The sequence below is a fragment of the Lipotes vexillifer genome, unplaced genomic scaffold, assembly GCF_000442215.2.
Source record: "Lipotes vexillifer unplaced genomic scaffold, Lipotes_vexillifer_v1.1 scaffold402, whole genome shotgun sequence".
In the NCBI taxonomy this organism is placed as follows: domain Eukaryota; kingdom Metazoa; phylum Chordata; class Mammalia; order Artiodactyla; family Lipotidae; genus Lipotes; species Lipotes vexillifer.
Genome location: NW_006798409.1, coordinates 2,965,823 through 2,976,059, shown reverse-complemented (window position 1 = coordinate 2,976,059; position 10,237 = coordinate 2,965,823). Strand labels below are relative to the sequence as shown.

At 43.4% G+C, this 10,237-nt stretch overlaps 1 protein-coding gene across 1 annotated transcript in view; it reads left to right on the top strand.

Annotated features, from left to right (window-relative positions):
- Nucleotides 1-4,871, top strand: part of TTC3 (tetratricopeptide repeat domain 3) — a 140,983-nt gene extending 136,112 nt beyond the window's left edge. The window contains exons 46-47 of the mRNA XM_007470490.1: nucleotides 3,553-3,645; nucleotides 4,794-4,871. Of these exons, the coding sequence (XP_007470552.1) occupies nucleotides 3,553-3,645; nucleotides 4,794-4,871 (171 nt within the window). The remainder of the gene's footprint in view (nucleotides 1-3,552; nucleotides 3,646-4,793) is intronic.
- The last annotated feature ends 5,366 nt before the right edge of the window (nucleotides 4,872-10,237 follow it).

Here is a 10,237-nt window from a genome sequence, read left to right as displayed (position 1 = left end):
TTCCTGCAAGGCCTGGCTGGTGTTCCTGCTGGTCGCGTGCTCTGCGGTCGAACAACCAGGTCAACTTCTTGGCATTCTCATTGATGTGTGAGTGTGCGTGCGAGCTCCTTTGTGTGCGTGTGTGTGTGTGTGTGCACGCGTGCGTCTGTGCTTGTTGGTCATCCCAAGATAGACCATAATCACCTTTTGGGAAGAGATTGCTTTCTACGTCATGGTTGATGTTGATAGTAATAAAGGTGTAAAAGCTGACTTATAAGAATAATATGTATTGAAACTGGGACTTAATTTGCTAATCATAGGTAGTTTTTTAAAAATTAAAAAGTAATTTGCTTTTTTTTTTTTTAATTAATGTAAAATTTTACTTTTGGCTGCGTTGGTTCTTCGTTGCTGTGTGTGGGCTTTCTCTAGTTGCGGCGAGCAGGGGCTACTCTTTCTTGTGGTGCGCGGGCTTCTCATTGCGGTGGCTTCTCTTGTTGTGGAGCACGGGCCCTAGGCGTGCGGGCTTCAGTAGTTGTTGCTCGCGGGCTCTAGAGCGCAGGCTCAGTAGTTGTGGTGCACAGGCTTAGTTGCTCCACGGCATGTGGGATCTTCCTGGACCAGGGCTTGAACCCATGCCTCCTGCATTGGCAGGCAGATACTTAACCACTGCGCCACCAGGGAAGTCCCTGCTTTGTGTTTTTAAATTACAAAAGTTTTGTGGTTCATGATAGAAAATCCAAATAAAAAGAGCATATAAATGAACCCCAAAGCCCACCCTCTAAGGGTAACCAGTACTATCACATCAGTATATATTTTTCGAAACTCTTTTGTATCTGTGTGTATACTGAATTTAGTCAACTGTGCATATATTTGTGTGTGGTTTTTTTTTTCAATTAGAAATATATTGTGCCCACTTTTCCATACTAGGAAATAGTCAAGTTAACTGTGGATTTCTCTGAACTTTTTAGAGGCCTTAACCTGCCCTTTCCCCAGGGCTGACACCTCCATTTCCTCCCAGACCCTTCCCTGGGGGGCCGCAGAGAGGAGTGAGAGCACATCTGTCCCATTGCTGCAGTGGCAACAGTGCCATGGGAAAGACAGAAAATCCCGTGCAGCAGTTCAGGGTGTCATAGCCTTCAGGCACTGCCCCCAGCTGTACTCCCTGACCGTAACCCACTGCCAGGGCTGCCTTCATTCACTTTCTTGACAGTTTATGGAGTCTCAGTTTGGGGCCAGGTTCCTTGCCAGCTGCTAAGAACACAGATAAGCAAAGCCATTTCCTGCCTTCAGGGTGCTCAGAGTTAAGGTGGGGAGTGAGAGTCGAAGTTAATGATGCGTGTGGGGTGAGTGCTGTGAGCCGTAGGGAGAGCTTCACGCCTGGTGTTCCTGCAAGGCCTGGCTGGTGTTCCTGCTGGTCGCGTGCTCTGCGGTCGAACAACCAGGTCAACTTCTTGGCATTCTCATTGATGTGTGAGTGTGCGTGCGAGCTCCTTTGTGTGCGTGTGTGTGTGTGTGTGCACGCGTGCGTCTGTGCTTGTTGGTCATCCCAAGATAGACCATAATCACCTTTTGGGAAGAGATTGCTTTCTACGTCATGGTTGATGTTGATAGTAATAAAGGTGTAAAAGCTGACTTATAAGAATAATATGTATTGAAACTGGGACTTAATTTGCTAATCATAGGTAGTTTTTTAAAAATTAAAAAGTAATTTGCTTTTTTTTTTTTTAATTAATGTAAAATTTTACTTTTGGCTGCGTTGGTTCTTCGTTGCTGTGTGTGGGCTTTCTCTAGTTGCGGCGAGCAGGGGCTACTCTTTCTTGTGGTGCGCGGGCTTCTCATTGCGGTGGCTTCTCTTGTTGTGGAGCACGGGCCCTAGGCGTGCGGGCTTCAGTAGTTGTTGCTCGCGGGCTCTAGAGCGCAGGCTCAGTAGTTGTGGTGCACAGGCTTAGTTGCTCCACGGCATGTGGGATCTTCCTGGACCAGGGCTTGAACCCATGCCTCCTGCATTGGCAGGCAGATACTTAACCACTGCGCCACCAGGGAAGTCCCTGCTTTGTGTTTTTAAATTACAAAAGTTTTGTGGTTCATGATAGAAAATCCAAATAAAAAGAGCATATAAATGAACCCCAAAGCCCACCCTCTAAGGGTAACCAGTACTATCACATCAGTATATATTTTTCGAAACTCTTTTGTATCTGTGTGTATACTGAATTTAGTCAACTGTGCATATATTTGTGTGTGGTTTTTTTTTTCAATTAGAAATATATTGTGCCCACTTTTCCATACTAGGAAATAGTCAAGTTAACTGTGGATTTCTCTGAACTTTTTAGAGGCCTTAACCTGCCCTTTCCCCAGGGCTGACACCTCCATTTCCTCCCAGACCCTTCCCTGGGGGGCCGCAGAGAGGAGTGAGAGCACATCTGTCCCATTGCTGCAGTGGCAACAGTGCCATGGGAAAGACAGAAAATCCCGTGCAGCAGTTCAGGGTGTCATAGCCTTCAGGCACTGCCCCCAGCTGTACTCCCTGACCGTAACCCACTGCCAGGGCTGCCTTCATTCACTTTCTTGACAGTTTATGGAGTCTCAGTTTGGGGCCAGGTTCCTTGCCAGCTGCTAAGAACACAGATAAGCAAAGCCATTTCCTGCCTTCAGGGTGCTCAGAGTTAAGGTGGGGAGTGAGAGTCGAAGTTAATGATGCGTGTGGGGTGAGTGCTGTGAGCCGTAGGGAGAGCTTCACGCCTGGTGTTCTAGGCTGGCACTCTGCTTTCACACGGAGCACGCTGTCTGTGCTCATCAGACTGGGAGCGGCTAGGGCTGGAAGCCCTCCCATTCATCTCTGTGTCACTGTGCCCCGCACAGTCCCTGACTATGGATGTTTGCTGAATGAGCCGTCAGTTCGTTTTGTTTTGATTTATACAAGTAATCCACATTCATGGAAACTTTAGAAAAATAGCAAAGAAAAAAGTTAAACCTCTCAACCAAAAGTAGCCAGTAACCACTGTTAACATTTTATATCTTTCCAGGCTCTTTCCTAGGCATCTCTATATATACACATTCTCTCTATTTTTAAAATATTGAATTACATAATCATATGATACATACTGTTCTGTAGCCTACTTTTATTCAGAGAGTTTTTGTGACTAACTTTCCACATCAAGGATTATGGAATTCCGTCATGATTTTAATCAGCCCCATGATAATTCATAGTGGAGAGATGTCATAATTTATTACTGTCTCCAACTGTTAGATAATTAGATGAACAATTAATTTGTAATATTCAGCTAGTACCATACTTTATTTAGTTATGGGTTGGGGTAAGTAGGTATTTGTAGTATTTTAGCTGGGAATGAGTTAACCACATAAAACATTTTTTTCTCTGAGAAAATTAAAACTTTATTTTTTCCTAAGAAACGTTATTAGAAAATAAGTTGTTCCCTCAGTCTCCTTAACTATAATTGAGAATAATTTGCCACCTTAGCTGTGAAAGTTCTGGAAGGCCACTTGTAAGAAGAGTTCATGTAGTAAGAAGAAATTTAATTATTCTTTACTATTGAGATGCATTTGTTTCCACAGGTGTCCGGTGCAAATTCCTGTGAAATATGCCTAGAAGTATTCAAATCCAAAAATGTACGTGTGCTGAAATGTGGGCACAAGCTTCACAAAGGGGTAAGAATTCTCCTTGGCCATCTTCATGTCATGCATTTTGACTGTGGAGTATTTTGAAAATAAAAAGGGACTTTGTTTTCTAGGCTTCAATACTTGCATTTTCAAAGCACTTTATAAACCTCCTCATGTCTGTGATGATTGTCTCCCTCCCAAAGATTGATGCTGCAGGAAGGGGAGCAGATTCCTGGGCCCTGCAGCGTGCACTGTGCGCACTGTCCTCTTCTCTGTGTCATGAGTGCAAAAGAGCAATTGGCTCCATCAGTTGCTGAAAGTCAAAGCAATACTTGTTCCTTAGAAGTCAGTTTTTTATATGCACCAATTTCTTATATGCATGGTCAAACAGATACACAGTGCAGCAGTTTGTCAGTTTTTTACTGCAGCAGGTGAAGTAAGTTTAACATTTTGGAGGAGAAAAACTAAACTGGGTCCACTGTGCCTGATCCTGGGAGCTTCTGGCCTGTGCCCTTCCAAGATCTGTGGTAACTGTTTTGGTGTTTTGGGTGCTGTGAGCATTTGTCCTGCACCCCTGCTGCTGGGTTAGAGCAGCAGGTCTCTGCCCTGTCAGTGTAGGAATCCCTGAGAAAAGGGGTACACACAGTACACTCACTAGAAAGAGTCCACATAGCGTGTAGTCTCCCGCATGGCCTGCCTTCTCCCTCCTTCCCGGGTAGGGGCATCCTGCCTGGGCTCTCGAACTTAACACACACGCTCGGCTCTGTAGCAGCAGCAGCCAGCTGGGAGCACACTGGGTAGACAGGCTCCAGTGAGGCTGTGTGGCGTGCAGCCCAGTGGGATGGGCAAGGGACAAGACCAGGCAGATAGGGTGAGTCCAAGGGCCAGCCTCTAGAAGTCGGGGCGGCTGAAGCACGAGACTGGAGCAGGGTGTGGGGGGATGGGAGGGCAAGGCCATGCCCCAAGGGCAGGCCCTGAGTGTTCAAGGTCACATTCTGAGGTGGGTTTCTTTGTTCCTGGAGCTTGGTCCAGACTCCTACCCTGAGCAGGCTCTGGTGTCCCTGGGTGTTGGGTGGCTCCAGGCCCTACCACATGTCACAGTGAAGTTAGCCGTGTCTGCTGAGGCAAGTGGTACAGGAGGGCTGAGGTTCCATGTGCTCCTAAAGGCACTGGCTAATTGTCTTTTCTCATTTCAGTGCTTCAAGCAATGGCTTAAGGAGGAGCAGAGCACTTGCCCAGCCTGCCTGGCTCGTGATCTCCTGTCAGAAGAGTAGCCTGCCCTTCTGGAAGAGGCCCACCCACTATTCTAGGTAGTTACAATTCACTAAAGAGTATATACTGTTTGTTGAGTTGGAAGAATAACAATATACTACCTTTGATATAAAAAGCAACATGTGAAGATTCTTTGCACTGTGTTTCAGAGTGCTAGTAAATGGAAATCTTTAATACAGCTGACAGTAAGTAATTTCCCAACTCTGACTAGCCACTTAATAATCACCAAATGGTGGCTGATAAAGTTATGTGTAACCACATCCTTATATTGCTGGGGCTGCTGCAGAGGTGCTCTCTGAGATGGAAGGAAAATATGGTGAGTGCCTCAAAGCAGGACTTATATAAGTATCCTTGATCTTTTAAAGTGCCCCACGTTAAAGTTTTTTGAGATCAGTATTCCTAAACAAATGCCTACATTTTTCCTTAAAGATTCTGCATTTTAAAAAATGGGCTTAAGCAAACCACATTTGACTAGGTTGTAGTTGATGTTAAAATATTGGCTGATTCAAACCAAAAGATTCATTCAGATCTCCTCTTCATGTGATTTTGACTTTTCATTTCATTATCTTATTTCTCCCCAGTAGATTTATAAGTGCTTGTTTTTCATATTTTAAAGACATAATGATTTTTGAAAATCACACAAAAAACTTATTAACATCAGCCAAGACTTTTTTTAACCCCTAAAATTGAGGCTCCATATCCATTATCCCAGCCCCACATTGGGAACTTACTCTGAATACTTTTCTATTCTCATTAGTGATGTTGTCCCTCTTTATGAGTTAGACAACAAGTGTTTGGGTGTCTCTGTCTAGCACCACACAGTGGGCACTTTCCTTATCCTACCACCAAAAAGAGACACTTGTGTAATTAGACAGTCCTGAGGTGTCCCTGTTACAATTGTTTGGTGTTTGACATTTGTGTAAAGTAATGCATGCTCTCATGTACTGTGGCCTGAGAACAAAACTGTAACTGCATTAGAAACTGTTAAAAAATTAGTTCTCTTTAGTGACTTCATTGGCAGTAGTAGTAAATACAGAAACATGAATTCTGGACACATTCCATTTCTCTCAAACAGGAAGAGTCAAAAAATGTTTTCCCGTGTGTTCTTTGCTACCCCCTAGAAGCTCCCAGTCCCAAGTTCATGAGCTGATTTGGTCGCTTCCCTCTGCCTTGGTTCCCTGTGAGTTCTGATGTCTTAGTGACTTAGTGCATAGAAGCTTCCTCCATATTTTGAAGCAGGTCACTAAAACATTGTCTGCATGTTCAGAGTAACTGAGGATTTGTATATGAAGGTACACAGGACCCAGTTTGTAGCAGCAGGTACAAAGGGAAAGAAGAGCAGCTGGAGAGAAAGAGAACATGTTTTGTACATAACTTCAAACAAATACTTGTGAACATGCCTTACACATGTCCTGTAAGTGTCGAAATAAAAAGCATTCTAAAATAACATCAGTTTATTGTCGTGTTATCTGTTCTTTGTCAAATAATTTAAAGTATTCTACTTGAAAATTCAAGACATATATTACGCTAACATTTTAAAAGGTGACTTCATTTGGAAAGAAGAGCCATGGTACGTCTGAGGAGTCTAACCAAGAGGTCTTAGGACGTTTTAGAGCCTGGATCAAAAACATCCTCTGTGCCTAAATAGAGGTTGCTAAACTCAAGTTCACAAGGTTGGCTGTTGAAATTTGTGAATGGAAAGATTATACAGAGATGGTAGAGTTTACTGTTTAGGCTAGAGTAAGAGGTTTTTCATGTGAATACACGTGAAAATGTTAGCGTTAATCAAATTGCATTTCTCAGTATTGACTTTTTTGAGGTACTTGTGGATGGTTAGCAGACATCTGGTCCACACCAAAATGTCCTTGATACTTGGTCCTGTCCAAAACCATTTGGCATGGACCAAATATGCTTATGGATGTTTTAGATTGGGCCAGATTTCAAGGACCTTTTGGTCCTTGTGGATTCATGAGAAGGGTTTCCCTTTTAGAGGACCTTCTGGTATGCTGAGCACTAAGAGATAATTGAAAAAAGCCAATATTATCAGTCTGTGTCTTTAATCCGGTAGCATTTAATTGAAAATAGTGTATAACTTAAAACAGTGACTGTTCCTAAGAGTTTGGATTATTTTCTGTGCTGAAAAGTTTAATCTATGCTATAAATAATGCATAATCCAATATAAAATTGAAATGGTACCCCAGCGTTGCAAAATGTTACTACACTTTTAAGGTAATTTCAAAGAGTGTAGAGTGGAAACAGGTGGGAAAAGTGATCACACCACAAAACAAGCAACGAAATTATTTTAGGTGGTTTTTCAATCAGATGTCACTCTCTGGAAAAATGGATTAAAGGAAACAGGTAAAAGAGATAATAGCAAGGTGGAAATTTCTTTCATCAACATATGAGGTACTTGCTGATGAGGCTGATAAGAAGGGAAGACAGTGAAGTGAAGTCGATGGGAAGACTTGTCTGAATGAGGACCCAAACCATCTCCAGTATATGACCCTTCAGGAAAGAAATAGGAAATACATTTCAGGTGTTTTAACTTTAATCAAGCTTGATTAATAAACATTAATCATCAAACTTTATTAAAAAATAATTGTAAGAATGGATCATCGGTTGTATCTAATCCCTTTTTCTCCTTTTCACCCTGATATGATCTACTTAGAGGACACGTCCACCTTCAAGTAGCCACATACCTTCAGTGCTTTGCTGAGAAGGGTGGGCAACCCTGGACAACAATGAAAACAAATGTGTACTGAGTATCTACTGTGCGCTAGGCCCTGGGCTCGACATCCTGATTCGGCAGTGAAGGAGAGACGAGGACTGTGAAATTTGTCTTCCAGTTACAGACAGTAAACAAATTTAGAATGTAATTTCAGGTGCTGAGAAGGGCTTTGAAAAAGTATCAAGGAAGGTGTATAGATTAATAATAAAATTCCTGTAAAGTGCTTAGCATAGTGCCTAGCACATAAACCTGTGATAAAGGGGAGCCAGTGATTGTTACTAAGGTCAGGGCCTGGAAATTGCACAGGGAGAGAGCTTGGTGGTCCTGTGTAAGAAAAGCTTTGTTAGATTAGGAGATTTCCTCAGTGTAGCCTAGACTGTGGAACGTAGTCAAGTAGAGAACAGAGTGAGAAGAGATCAAATCACCTCAAAGTCGTTTTGAAAAATAACAGCTTTGTTCCTGAAATCTCCCTGAGTTGACTTTGATGACATCATGATTCTCTAGCAAAGGATAATTTCACCTGTGACTTTTCCAAATCACCTGGATGAGCAGTTTTGAGGTAGCTTTTCTGTTCAGTTTGGTTTTAGGACCAGAGTTCTATGCCTGGCTCGGCTGGGGGTTTGTACTGGAGCATGGGAGAGGCCTGGGCAGGCTCATCCCAGTAGAGGAGGCATGTAATCCCAGCTCCCCGGTTTGGGCGGAGAACTGCTATTACCATCACCTCCAGTTTATATTGTCTCTCCCTATTTACCCTTTAAAGGTGAAAGAAAAAAAGATAAAATATTCAGCCAAAATCCAGAAATTAAACAGCATTAGTAAACAACAAAATCCTAATGAGACAACCATCAATAATCAGAAAAACGTTTTTAGCTGCATTAAGAACACTAACTTTGGGCATACATATGGGAAAAAATGAAGCTTGACCTCAAACCATATATAAACATCAATTCCAAATGGACGGATTCCAATGGATTCCAGTGGTCCTAAATATGAAAAGTAAAATAATAAGGCTTCTGCAGAAAACACAGTCTTCTTGGCCTTGGCAAAGATTTATTAGGACATGAAAAGCACTAACCATGAAGATAAAAATCTGATAAATTGTATCATTACAATTAAGAACTCTTATCAAGTCAAGCTGTGAAGTGGAGGAAATTTTTAATATTTCCAACAAAGGCTTCGAAATATATTTTAAAATGTTAAGAAGAAGAAAAGAAAATGATGTTAAGAAAAAGGTGATATATTTAGAAATGAGCTAGAGATTTGAATAGGCTCTTCACAAATATCCAGATGGTTAATAGGCATTTTGATAGCCAAATTTGTTCAGCTTCCATCACCAGAGAAATACAAATTAAAACCAGTGACATAGATGCCCACCAGGATGACTAAAATAAAAAAAGACTGACAGCTAATACTGTAGTGCCCTATGACAGAGTCCCACCCCAAGGCGTGCACTCAGCAGAAATGCATGCCGTAGTACAGGTATTTTAATACTCGCTTCATTCATAATAGCCTCAAACTAGAAACCATCCAGATGTCCCTCAACATAGAATGGACAAATCATGGCCTATTCACGTGATGGAATACTCGGCAATGAAATGAAGGAACTACTACACAAAACTACACAGATGATTCTCACAAACAATACTGAGCCAAAGTAGTGAAACAAAATAGAATTCCCTTTATGTGAGTTTCGAGAACTGGAAACTGGTCGGAGAGGTCAGCATCCTTACCTGTGAGGTGATGCTGCCAGCAGGGAAAGGGCATTGGAAATGGTCTGCAGTCTTCAGGTGAGCAGTGCTGACCGGAGTCATTCAGAAAATTCATGGAGCTGTACATTAAAAATGCGTGCACTTTTCTGTTGTTGTTTTCAGTAAAACTGAACAGCAAGTGTAAAAAACAAGACAAAGCTGATACACCTGGGCCCCAGAGGCATAGGGAGTATGTGGTCCCTGGCGAAGCTCATGGGAAGCTGGTCCTGTGCCTGTGTGCACGGCCCTCACAGCTGTTAGATTACATTCCCACCAGAGGCCCGGAGTGACCTGAACGCCCCACCGTGGAACAGGTGCCCCCTCCTTGGGTTGCCGGCTCCTGCAGCCTCCCAGCAGGGACCTCAGCCCGCCAGCGGGCCTTTGGGAAGTTGCTCCGTAGGGTGGTGAGGAAGTGAGCCTGATGCCAAATTCGTTATTGCTGCCGAGTTGAGAGGAAGAAATCCAGACCACACCTGGCTGGGAAGGTGGTGCCAGTCATCCTGCAGTTGCCTGGTACTAGCATGGAGGACCGTCCCCTTTGCAAGAACCGGTGCTGGCAACTTTGGCGTGGGTGAGGTCTGGGGTGCTGGAGTCTGCTCTAACTGGCCGCAGTAACAAGAGCCAATTGTTAGGTTTTCAGGACTTTTGTGATCTGGCTGTTAAACACAAACTACTCTTAAGAATTGAATTACATAAACTTACAATTAATTATATAGAGGGCTTCCCTGGTGGCGCAGTGGTTGAGAGTCCGCCTGCTGATGCAGGGGACACGGGTTCGTGCCCCGGTCCGGGAAGATCCCACGTGCCGCGGAGCGGCTGGGCCCGTGAGCCATGGCTGCTGAGCCTACGTGTCCGGAGCCTGTGCTCCGCAACGGGAGAGGCCACAGCAGTG